The sequence below is a fragment of the Rhinichthys klamathensis genome, unplaced genomic scaffold, assembly GCF_029890125.1.
Source record: "Rhinichthys klamathensis goyatoka isolate OS25496 unplaced genomic scaffold, OSU_Roscu_1.1 h1tg000165l_1, whole genome shotgun sequence".
Classification (NCBI taxonomy): Eukaryota; Metazoa; Chordata; class Actinopteri; order Cypriniformes; family Leuciscidae; genus Rhinichthys; species Rhinichthys klamathensis.
Window position 1 is genome coordinate 509,221 of NW_026606697.1, and position 12,656 is coordinate 521,876.

A 12,656-nucleotide genomic window follows, 5' to 3' on the forward strand; every position below is an offset into this window, starting at 1 on the left:
GGCCAATTTCTCCCACAAAGCTGGAATCTGTGAAAAGAGAGACAGAGATGGATTTTGAGCTACAAAAGGTGAGGCAGTATGTGACTGATGGCTGGCCCAGGTATGCAGCTAATGTCCCTCAAGCCTTGAAATCATACTACAGTGCACGTCATCATTTGTCAATTTTCCAGGATCTACTGCTTTATGATGACAGGATCATAATTCCCCAAAATATGAGGTCTGACATACTGCAAAGATTGCACAGCGGTCACCAAGGCATTGTGAAATGTAGAGAGAGAGCCAGATGTAGTGTGTGGTGGCCAGGCTTAAGTCAGGAAATCCAGCAGCTAGTTAACAGCTGCAAGGACTGTCTGGAATCAAGACCTACCTAAAGGAAGGAGCCACTTTTAACCACTCCACTGCCAGACCGTCCATGGGAGAGAATCGGTGCTGATATCTGCGAGGTGAATAAGCAAAATTACTTGGTAGTCGTGGACTATTTTTCAAGATATATTGACATTGCTCACCTTCAAAACTTGTCAGGTGAAACAACACGTGCTTGCCTAAAGAACATGTTTGCACGATGGGGCTGTCCCAATGTTCTCTTTACTGACAACGGCCCACAGTTTAGTGGAAGTGCTTTCAAAGACTTCGCTAGAGACTATGATTTTCAGCACATTACTTCGAGCCCTTATTATGCCCAGTCAAATGGAGAAGCTGAAAGGGCTGTGCAAACAGCTAAAAGGATCCTGAAACAGTCTGACCCATTCACAGCTTTGATGAGCTACAGAGCCACACCCATTCAAGCTACAGGCGTAAGTCCAGCACAGCTGATGATGGGAAGACAAATAAGAACTACAGTTCCCACATTGGAGTCTCACCCGCGACCTGAATGGCCTGATCTGCGGCAAGTAAGAAAGGCTGATAAAAATGCAAAGAGGACCTACAGGAAGTATTACAACAAAAGAAACGGTGTTAGAACATTACCAGAGATTCCACCTGGAACTTCTGTTGCAGTCAAGCTGGATGCTGAAAGAGGTTGGATAAGATCCGGGACTATTCTCAGAAAGTGTGAATCACCACGGTCTTACCTCATCCAATCTGAAACTGGAGTACTTCGACGAAATCGACGACACCTGATGCCTACAGTCAGTGACACTGAACCAGCATCTATTTCAGTTCAACAAACTCAGAGGAAAAATGAAGTTCGTGGTCAAAATCAACTTGTAACTGAGCCGGATAACGTCCCAGACAGTACAGTGCAGTATGAACAACCAGGAACTGATCCGCCTGAGTCTGATTCTAGCCACACCATGGTTAGTTCACCAAAAAGAGTGCAAACAAGGTCTGGACGAATTGTCACTACTCCTAAGAGATTCAAGGACTTTGCAAGATAAAGAAAGACTTTGAGAGAGAGAGGAAAAAATGTAAACAAATGTTGTTTTCTGACTATTGTAATTTAACAGTTCAATGTTACATTTGTTAAGTAACTCATAGGGAAGGGTGATGTGATATAAAACAGTTTATATCGTTGTTATAGGTAATATGTTTTAGTCCATTAGGTGGCGATCGAGTGTTTGGGTCAAGTTGCAGACATCCAAAGAAAACGCTAGTCGACATTTATCTAGAGAGTAACGTTAGTCACATGGTGTTTTGCATGTAAGTTACAGTAAGAAAAGCTTGATGTTAATAAAGCTCAGACTTTGAGAAACTAAGTTGCTTTATTGGAACATTACAGTATTGACAAATAATCTGCCCACTGACATGGTTTTAAAGCTATTTCTTATCCTTTTTTTTTTTGGTCTTCAAACGTCTTGAAATGCACATATCAGAAATAAAAAATTTGAACCCCCTACCAATCTCAAATAAATGTAGGACCTCTGTGATTATAAAGCCCTGTCTACGGCCCTGTATTAGGCATAAGATCAATAATAAATGTGTAGCCTACATATTGTAAATGCATTTAATAAACTTAATTACCTTTAGTAGCTTTCAGTAAATAAACGTGTCTGAGAAAATGATTCATAGGCAAAATCAACCTATCAGTTGACCCTATGTTTACTTTCTTCACTGACAGACAAAAATGAAAAGCCTATATCAGTCAAAGCTCAGCTTTAGGAGGGGAAGAGACAGGGCAAGAGAAAAACAAAGAGAAAAAAAGTGATGCTGCTGAGGAGGAGAGAAAAATTGTCAGCTGCCCACTATCCAAGTTTTTTGGCCTTCAGAACATCTTAAAATGCACATATGTAGATCAGAGAAATCAAAATTTTCTCGGGGAGGCCCCGAACCCCCCTATTTGCCCTGCCTCACATTTGGGACCACAGTTATTATAAAACCGTGCCTTTGCATCGTAATGAAAATGGTTAATAGTGATCTTTAGATCCTAAACTAAAGTGTTACCTTTTTTTATAATTTGTTTAAAAATCATATTGGGGGCTTAGCCCCCCTAAAATGAAAATCCTAGTGACGCCCCTGCTTGTGGCAACCTGGTGGTATTTTGAATTAATTAGGCTAACACAAAATAAAACTGCATCAATTTTTTTTATGTTTTTGAAAGAAGTCTATAACGCTCATCAGGGCGACATTTGTTTGTTCAAAAATACAATAAAATCAGTGTAATATTATTAGAATTTAAAATGTTGTATTTTAATACGGTTTAAAATATAACTTATTCCTGTGATTTAAAGCTGAATTTTCAGCATCATTACTCCAGTCTTCAGTGTCACATTATCCTTCAAAAATCATCATAAATGCTGATTTGCTGCTCAAAACAAATTCTTATTATAAATGTTGAAAACAGTTGTGCTGCTTCATATTTTTGTGGAAACCATCATACATTGAACTTTTAGTTCATCAAAGAATCCTGAAAATAAAAAGGAAAAGCATTTATTTGAAACAGAAATCTTTTATAACATTAAATGTCTTCACTGTCACTTTTGATAGATTGCATCCTCTGTGAATAAAAGTATTAATTCATGAAAAAAATCTTATTGACCCCAAAACCTTTGACCGATAGTCTATATTTTCTCATGAGATCGGGTAGGATATTCTAATGTGACATTTGCACACACAAATGTTACAAGATTTTAAAGCAAATTTGGGATTTTCTATATAATTCCGGTAATGAATTATGAAAAAACAGTAATGAAATGATCTGCATATCTGTATGATTGTCTTACCTATTTACAGTACGTTCACCTAGATATATATTCTTCTGAATAATTATGAAACAATCTTGTAAAGTAAAACCTGCAGGTATAAATAGCTCAATCGTTATCATCTCAACACCATTGTTCTCTGCAATAATTATGAAGGCATGTTCTTTTCCAGTGGTTTGACATGCTTTTTCAATGTTTTGATGAAATTTCATGACTGAAAAGTTTCTTCTTCAGAGTTTTCCGTTATTTAAAAACTCAAGTGAACACAAGTAAAAACACCACTTCAAATCAGAATGTCGCTCCAAATCAGGACGTTGCTCCAAATTAAGGACGTCACTCAATATCAGGGCATCACTCCAAATCGCTCTCAAAATGATGGTGTCACTCCAAATTAGGGCATCGCTTCAATTCAGTGTATGAATCCCAAATCAGAATGTCTCTCCAAATCGGAGTGTGACTCTAAATCAGGGCTTCACACAAAATCAAGACATCATGAAATCAGGGTGTCTGAAATAACCGTTGGGCTTTTTTTTATTCCTGAAGCTGTCGCCGGCATTACACCATGGTCTCCTTTTTATTGTTTTTGCACAAGAAGTGCATCGTTAGATGTTTTTGTTTCTGCTGTGTCTTCACAGGGCGGGGAATCTGCAGCCGGACGCTGGGATTCGTCGCATTCCACGTCCTGAAAAGATGAACGTGGTAACGGAGGGATACCTGCAGTAAAAAAGGAAGATTATGCAGAAAGTTTGCCATTTTAGTGTCATTTGACTTTTTTATTACTCTTGTACAGATTTGTTCACCAAAGTCCAGATTCTATCGTGCCATGAGAGACCGTGGGAACGCAAATTTTTTGCGAAAGAACGCAAAGTTTCTCGGGGGACGCAAAGTGTTAGAGAATGCAAAGGTTTTGAAATATGTTTTTTCTTTCCATCTAATTTTTTTTTTTTTTTACCACCACCATGTTGTCCCTTTAGGGGCTCCATACACTGCACATAAAAAATATCTAGGTGTGTTTACACCATGTTGAAATTACTGTAATTACGAGATTCCGATGTGTAAAAATCAAGTCCTCGTAAACAATTATAAACTATGACTTGACCTCTGCAGATTCTTTTTGCCGTTGATAGTGTTGCCGTGGAAGTGCAAAATTCCGAGGACATGAAAAGCTCCAAGCAGAACATAACGAGTTGTCATTTAACTTTCATTTAGCTAGACTGAAAACAAGAGTAAACTTACAACAGTCCAGAAGAGGTAAATAGTGAAGAGTGTCAGTGTGAGAACTATGAGTCCGATGGCCTCCATGCTGTTGCTGTAGTACAGATCCATGGCTCCCTGCACACACAGCCATCCCGACAGACTGGCTAATGGTGTGATGAGCAGGAAACAGATCGCGTCCCCACACAGTGTCCGCCTCTGGTGCTGCATGGACGGTGTAGTGAACCACTGGAGCCATGAAAAACACATGATTAGAAGGGTATTACACGTACAGCAATTTGAGCAGGTAATGTTACTTATTTAGAAACAATAAATAAGTATATATTTATATTATATTTATATTTAAATAAATAAGTATAGATAGATAGATAGAACTACAGACAGATAGAAAGACAGACCGACAGACAGACAGATAGAACGACAGACAGACAGACAGACAGAACGACAGACAGACAGACAGAATGACAGACAGACAGATAGAACGACAGACAGACAGAACGACAGACAGACAGATAGAACGACAGACAGACAGACAGACAGAACGACAGACAGACAGATAGAACGACAGACAGACAGACAGAATGACAGACAGACAGATAGACAGACAGAATGACAGACAGACAGATAGAACGACAGACAGACAGATAGACAGACAGACAGACAGACAGAATGACAGACAGACAGATAGAACGACAGACAGACAGACAGACAGAATGACAGACAGACAGATAGACAGACAGACAGAACGACAGACAGACAGACAGATAGAACGACAGACAGACAGACAGACAGACAGATAGAACGACAGACAGACAGAATGACAGACAGATAGACAGACAGACAGAACGACAGACAGACAGAACGACAGACAGATAGAACAACAGACAGACAGACAGAACAAAAGACAGAACGACAGACAGACAGAACGACAGACAGAACGAAAGACAGACAGACAGACAGATAGATAGATAGACAGATAGATAGATAAATAGACAGACAGACAGACAGATAGAACGATAGACAGACAGACAGACAGATAGAACGACAGACAGACAGAACGACAGACAGACAGAACGACAGACAGACAGATAGAACGACAGACAGATAGAACGACAGACAGACAGACAGACAGAACGACAGACAAACAGACAGACAGACAGAACGACAGACAGACAGATAGAACGACAGACAGACAGATAGAACGACAGACAGACAGATAGACAGACAGAATGACAGACAGACAGACAGATAGAACGACAGACAGACAGAACGACAGACAGACAGAATGACAGACAGACAGAATGACAGACAGAACGACAGACAGATAGAACAACAGACAGACAGACAGACAGACAGACAGACAGACAGATAGATAGATAGATAGATAGATAGATAGATAGATAGATAGATAGATAGACATAGATAGATAGATAGATAGATAGATAGATAGATAGATAGATAGATAGATAGATAGATAGATAGATAGATAGATAGATAGATCTTTTTTATTGCAATGTTTATTTCCATGTAAAAAAATAAAAAAATAAAACTACTTTATTTTAATTTATGTTTTTATTTTTATAATTATTTACTTATTTGTATTGTATAGTGTTATGAATGCTTTGGCAATGTAAAGATTTCTTTCACCATGCCAATAAAGCTCTTTGAATCTAGACAGACAGACAGACAGACAGACAGACAGATAGACAGATAGATAGATAGATAGATAGATAGATAGATAGATAGATAGATAGATAGATAGATAGATAGATAGATAGATAGATAGATAGATAGATAGATAGATAGATAGCAGTATATCAGATATATATCAGACAGTTATAATCTGTATTTGTATCTGTCATAATATTGCTTGTTCTCTAGCTTGAGAGCAAGGCACAGCATTGATAGGGCATGTGAGGTTTGTTGTGATGCACAGTATCATCTTCTTGTCCTCCAGCCCAAACATGAGATAAGGACATTAATAAAGCGGCATGTCCCCATCCAGCCTCTGCAGCGACAGGGATACGTTCCTCATCTAATCTCATTTTCCTGCTAAGTGGATTAGTGTTTAAAAGATGTCGAGGTAAAGCAGACCTGCCAAAATCATGTGTGCCTTAAAGTGAAGCAGAGACACGACTCAGGACTCAAGAGTGACTGACTCCATGAGAATGAAGGCTGATGATAATGTTGCTTAAAACACATTCCTTGCGACTATTGCAGAGTGTATGCTATTATATTTGCAGTTTTAGATCTCTTTATGCCTATAAATAAACTCTAAAGTCATTTGTGAGGGCAGATTGACAGACTCGCAGACTATCAGCTGAGGTTCTGACAATATCTGCGTTTCCATAGCAACATTTAGCCAACAACACAGTTAGAAGAAATAGGAGTAGTCGATGCCCAAGATGCAGTTTCACCATCTGCTAAACGTACAAAATTATAGCAAATGGAACTAATTTAAAAAAAAAATTGCATTGAAAATCAAGAGGGGATAAATATTAACTATTGTGCAAACTGGGACTTAATATAACTGTTAGCTACATTTTAGGAATCTGCCAAAACCTTTTTTTTTTTTTTTACAAATATTTGTACAGAATTTATTTGCATAGAGAAATCTGTGTTGGATCTGATTTCTAAAGTTTTTCTTTTCATCAGAATTGAAGATCAATGAAAAAATGAAAAAAATAAACACTATATGACTAATGAATCTTACACATTTCAGGAACTACTAAAAGGTGTTTGTTCATTTCTTTGGTCATATTTTATGTTGCATACACAGTAAAAAAAGAAAACAAATCATTAAATATTATAATTATATGTTTCTTTTTTGCATGGGCTTTTTGAGTTTTACCCAAAAGTTGAGGTAACTTTTTTTAATTTTGTCAATTCAAATACATTGGACAAATCATGTCTGTTCAAGGTTTTAGGTTTAAGTTTTCATGTCGTTTATTTGTATATTGTCATAGTCAATGGCTGCGTCCGAAATCACATACTCTCTTGAGTAGGTACTTATTTTCACTAGTTCACATTTACATACAGTATATAATCAGATCAGGTATGGAATATGAATAGTTGGCGTGCTGTCCGGGGAGAGGGCTCCAAGCTCGGAATCAGAGTATACTCCCCCCATCCCCATCCCTGCCTGGGATAGGAATAATCTAGAGTGAGGAGGGATGTTGGAAAACTGTCGTGGGATGCGAGTCAGCTATTTATGCCTCCTCTTGCGCTGATTGGTTAGATTATCTGAACGTGCTCATCCCGAACTGTGTTAATAAAACATCATTTGAATAAGTAATAACGGTTCTTTGCAACCACTAAAAAGTATGTTCCATATAGTATCAATGTGTGAAGTATGAATGTAATTCGGATGTACTACACCCGCCATGTTGTCATTAGCATGTGACCTACCAGCGTCAGTTCTCTTTGCTTCACTGTCATTCATAAATCCTCTCCTGTGGCCTCATGGGATAGTAAAGTGTCCATCATACAGAATCTCACCGGAAGTAATAGGTCATCTGGGTACTTTTTATCTACGCTTTTATGACTATAAATTCGGACATACTTCTTTTCGGATAACGCGATTTCGGATAAAGCCACGGTTTCTGTCTAGTGTCATGTGACTCCCTCTTCCCCTCATGTAATCCAGTCATGTGATCTCTGTTTCCAACTTGCTTGTCTGTCATGTTCTAATTGGTTCAATAGCTCCATCCCAATTCAAAGGCTGCATCCTTCGAAGGCCGATTGCATCCCAGCGGCGTGGCGAAGGCTGTCCCAATTCGAAGGCTCCTTCAAATGTGTCCATTGTTTCTCGTACAATGAAGGATACAACAGATGGATCCTTCGCAGCCTCGCCTACCCCAGAATTCATTGCGCGCCAGTGACGACAGGATTTTTTTTTTTTGAGAGAGAAATTGCCTATTTATACTTTCAAATGTAAGTATTGGGTTTCAACTTACTCAAATATCTAATGATAGAAATGTGAAAATATATTTTTTTAAAACTTTAAATCGGTTTCCAATGTTGACATATCTTACTAAGATGTGTATACATTCAGTCTATACTCTTTATTACATACAGAAATGGACAGTTGCTGGCGAAAAGAACAACCCTCCTTAGGCTAGACCGTACCATTTACTGTAACAACGCTCAGTCCGACCTTCATGACCTTCGAAAGCGTGGCTTTTGAAGTCCGCATCCTCTGAAGAATGCAATCTCTGAATTGGGACACAGCTATTGTCTTGTCATATGTCCCCCTATCATGTAGTTAAGCCCTCATGTCTGTCTGTCTAGTTGTCTTGTATGTATTGCAGTTTCCATTTTTCAAGTTTTAGAATAATCAACCTGGGTCCTCTACACCATCGTCTTTGTCTGCTTTAATGTAATTTACAGTACACAGTCAATTAAGTTTAGGCCCGGTTTCACAGACAGGGCTTAGATTAAACCAGGATTAGACCCTTGTTCAATTAGGACATTTAAGTAGCTTTTATGAAAGTGCCTTCGAAAAAAACATTACTGGTGTGCATCTTGAGACAAAACAATGGCACTGACATATTTTAAGATATGCCAATGCAAGTTGCTTTCAGTTAAAACAGCTCAAACGTGCATTTTAGTCTGAGACTAGACTTGTTTGTGAAATCGGGAGGTTAGTTTTAAATCACTGGTGTTTTTGACGTCACAAACGTGTGATCGTCAACGAATGGATCTCTGAGCTGGTGTGAGTGAGTGGAGGCGGGTCTAATTTGCATATTCATAGAACCCCGTATAATAACTGAGGCAAGGGTGAAAAACTACAGGGGGACTTTAAAGTGTCTGGAGTCATTATAAATCCTCTAAAGCAAATAGAGTATTAAATCATTTAAAAGCACTGCTGCTGATTCTTTTCCTGTACCTCAGTGAGTGGTTTAGGAAGTCTCTCCAGAGCGAACTCGAAGTGGCAGAGCTCACAGTGGCTGGTGCCGGAGGCCGTGAGCCAGTGCTCCAAACAAACACGGTGCACCATCGCCAGAGACCCCGCACACTCACAGGGTGATAACAGATCGCCCGCACTGCTGCCTTCATGACAGATACGACAGAACGGCTCCTCGCTGTTCAGACTGAAAAGAGAGACCAGGATATCCATCAGAAGACAATAACGGAAGATTACACAGGACTCCAGGCTACTAAAATTCCTTTCGTGGGGTGTTTAAAAATCATGTTAACACTATTTGTTTGGTATGGAATCCTGTTTGCACCATAGTAATAAATAAATAAATAAAGATGTTAATTGTGGATAGAGAAAAATAATAGATATGAGATATATTTTCAACTGTGAGATATGAACATGAATGGGCATGAGAATTAATCATATTTAAATTATATATACATACACACATATGCATGTACACACACTATCTTCAAAAGTTTGGGGGGATTACGAATTTTTCATGTTTTTGAAAGAAGTCTTTTTAAGTTGGCCAAATCAAGCTGTTGAAATGTGCAGATTATAAGCAAGTCTTTTTTAGGTTGTTTAAAAGTTAAGTTACCATTATTTGAATAATTTCATCATTATCATTATTTATTATTGCACTTTATTTTGGAATGGAAGCATGTTTGTACCTTAGTAAAAAAAAAAAAAAATAAAGAAGTTAATTGAGATAAAGTTAAAAAAAAATGTAGATATATGCATATTATGAGATATAAAGTTTCAACTGTGAGATATACAATATTATAAGTTAAAGAAATTAATACTTTTGAACTTTCTATTAATCAAAGAATCCTGAACAAAATGTATCACGTTTCCACACACACACACACAAAAAAAATAACTGAAAAAATCTGAAGGATCATGTGACACTGAAGACTGGAGTAATGGCTGCTGAATGTCACCGGAATATAATACAGGTAGGCTATTTAAAATTGAAATAATAAATAATGAAAGAATTAAATAATTACAATTTTACTGTATTTTTTAATCAAATAAATGCAGCCTTAAGTGAGAGGCTTTCTGCAACTTTCTGACATCAGATGAATAAAAAACTCATGACTGCACATATTTACGTCACCAGTGCCTAATGGGTATTCGGATAAATGGCTTAGACCCACCTGATGCCCACATGTGCAGGGATCACAGAGGACACATACGTGCTCCTGTGAATGGCTTCCTGCACAGGACCTGTGGAGGTCTCAGTATCCAGAGAATCCAGAGCAGCCTTGAGCCCAGCTGAAGACTCCTCACAGAGCATGACTGCTGCACACGAGGCCGTTCATACCTGAGCAACCGCAAGCTGGGAGACATGGAGACAGGAATCAATGAAGAGACACTGACAGAACAACCCGAGTCCTTTGTGTGAGGAACAGACTGAAATAGCTGCTTTTTTACTCTTGAGATATAATTTGGCGAGCTTGGATAAAACCGCTGTGCAAATTTATAAGAAGAACTACTTTTAATTTGAACACGAATGTGAATGAGATATGATAGAATGACAGATTTAACAAAAAAAATTACTTTAAAAAAATTTATATCTAAATGATAAATTATACATACCGGTACATATACTGTATACACACATACATATATCTACATATATATATATATATATATATATATATATATATATATATATATATATATATATATATATATATATATATATATGTCTGTGTATATATATGTGTGTGTGTGTGTTTCCCTCTTTAAACTATTGCAAATGATGATCACTTGCATTTGCATATTTGCAACAATTGCATGTACATACAAGGCTATCATTCACATTCAATGCATGTTTAATCAGTTTTTTTATATATATAATTACTAAGGCTCAGTCACATATGAATCATGGCTCTATAATGATGACTTTTGCTAAAAAAAAAAAAAAAGGTACAAAAACTGTCACTGGGGCGGTACCCTTTCAAAAGGTACACTTTTGTGACGCATTTATCCTTAAACGTACCTGGTATATTCTTAACTTTTGCAAGGGTACCGCGTGGTGACAGCTTTTGTACCTCCTGAGAGTGAAGGATTTAACTGAGGTTACACTCTTTTCCACTGAATGATGTACAGACTTCATGAACTGGTTGAAACTAAACTGTATAGGGGTGCGAAAGATCCTTTGAGAGTGTGGAAAATGCCAGGTCATTGAAATCATTCGTTTTATGAAGATTGTCCAAAAGTTGTTTCTGAAGGACAGACATCCTGCCTCTCTGAAATCGGTCAACAGATGCTTACGTCAGAGAGCAAACATTAAAAGTTGAAGTTTTGATTGCATGCTTTTCTTGCAAACCATTTCTCTGCTGTATCCTTGTGATGCACAAGTCAATGGATTCACAATGGAGGCAACATTAACTCTACTGTATACAAGCCACATATAACATTTGACCAAATGGACATCTAAAACAACTTCAATAGCACCATTCAATGACTTTTGCAAATGAAAAGCTAATTCAAAGTTTTCAGGAAAGTTAGGAACTTACCACCAGACAGACGCTGTTCTTCATCCAAACTCCCCATAACATGAGCAGAATCAGCCTCTGAAGGTTTAAAGGTAGACTTTCTCCCCCTCTCTCTCTCTCTCTCTCTGGTCAGATTAGCATGAGCCCAAGGTCGTTGGTGAGAATAGCTGAGGATTAGCTGGAAGGCCAGGAAAGCACAGGCACAGAACCGACAAAGGGAAATCCTTCTCACATCACCGTTGGTTACACTCCGGGCAGCTCCTCATTCAAGATTCCTTAATCCAGTTAGTTGTCACCAATGGCTTTTCATTTTCCTGACATTATGCTAATCGAACGGGGTCCTAAGCTTCGACTGTAAACCGTTGCAGATATAACAACAACAAACGGTGAAAGTGTTGGCAGCGTTTAAACCTCATGGACCAGGTCTAATTTTAGCCCGCTGATCTATAAGAGCGGCCTGATCTCTTGCTAAATACCTTTTTATCTTGTTCGCAGACTGACGTCTATGGTTCCGCATTGTGAGCATTTATTGGTTTTGAGAGATTCCCTTTGTCCAGCCGTGTTTACACTACTGTAAAGCACATACCAACACAAAAACAATCCATTGCTACATTTGAGTAGCAGATGCATTTTTGCCAAAGTATTGTTATGTTGCCAACTTACAGCTCTAGTGCATCAGTGTTGGTATCTTAATATTAAAGACATCTTTTACTCTTGAAGGGAAAGTTCACCCAAAAATAAAACAAATTCTGTCATCATTTACTCACCCCCAAGTTGTTTCAAACCTGTATGAATTCCTTTCTTCTGTTGAACACAAAAGAAGATATTTTGAAGAATGTCGGTAACCAGACAGTTGATGGACCCCATTGACTTCAA

The 12,656-nt window shown here is 38.1% G+C and overlaps 1 protein-coding gene across 3 annotated transcripts; it reads right to left on the reverse strand.

Moving 5' to 3' along the window:
* Window positions 1-3,526: 3,526 nt before the first annotated feature.
* Window positions 3,527-12,317, reverse strand: zgc:158785 (uncharacterized protein LOC791214 homolog). 3 transcript variants are annotated; one of them, XM_056259128.1, is made up of 5 exons: window positions 11,805-12,317; window positions 10,434-10,615; window positions 9,241-9,445; window positions 4,374-4,580; window positions 3,527-3,851 (listed from the first exon to the last, which is right to left on the reverse strand). In XM_056259128.1, the coding sequence occupies exons 2-5, from the start codon at window positions 10,571-10,573 to the stop codon at window positions 3,693-3,695; spliced, it is 711 nt and encodes a 236-aa protein (XP_056115103.1). In that variant the 5' UTR covers window positions 10,574-10,615; window positions 11,805-12,317; the 3' UTR covers window positions 3,527-3,692. The 3 variants fall into 3 exon arrangements, with proteins under 3 accessions (XP_056115103.1, XP_056115101.1, XP_056115102.1); XM_056259126.1 differs by having other exon boundaries at window positions 11,802-12,316; XM_056259127.1 differs by lacking the exon at window positions 11,805-12,317 and having other exon boundaries at window positions 10,434-10,744.
* Window positions 12,318-12,656: the final 339 nt, after the last annotated feature.

Bases quoted from the DNA above. Each gene is read 5' to 3' on its own strand.
- zgc:158785 (XM_056259128.1), bottom strand. From the start codon at position 10,573: ATGCTCTGTGAGGAGTCTTCAGCTGGGCTCAAGGCTGCTCTGGATTCT. The intron at 9,446-10,433 runs GTGGGTCTAAGC...CTCTCTTTTCAG, and splicing joins CCTGCACATGTGGGCATCAG to TCTGAACAGCGAGGAGCCGT. The intron at 3,852-4,373 runs GTAAGTTTACTC...TTTTTACTGCAG, and splicing joins TTTACCTCTTCTGGACTGTT to GTATCCCTCCGTTACCACGT.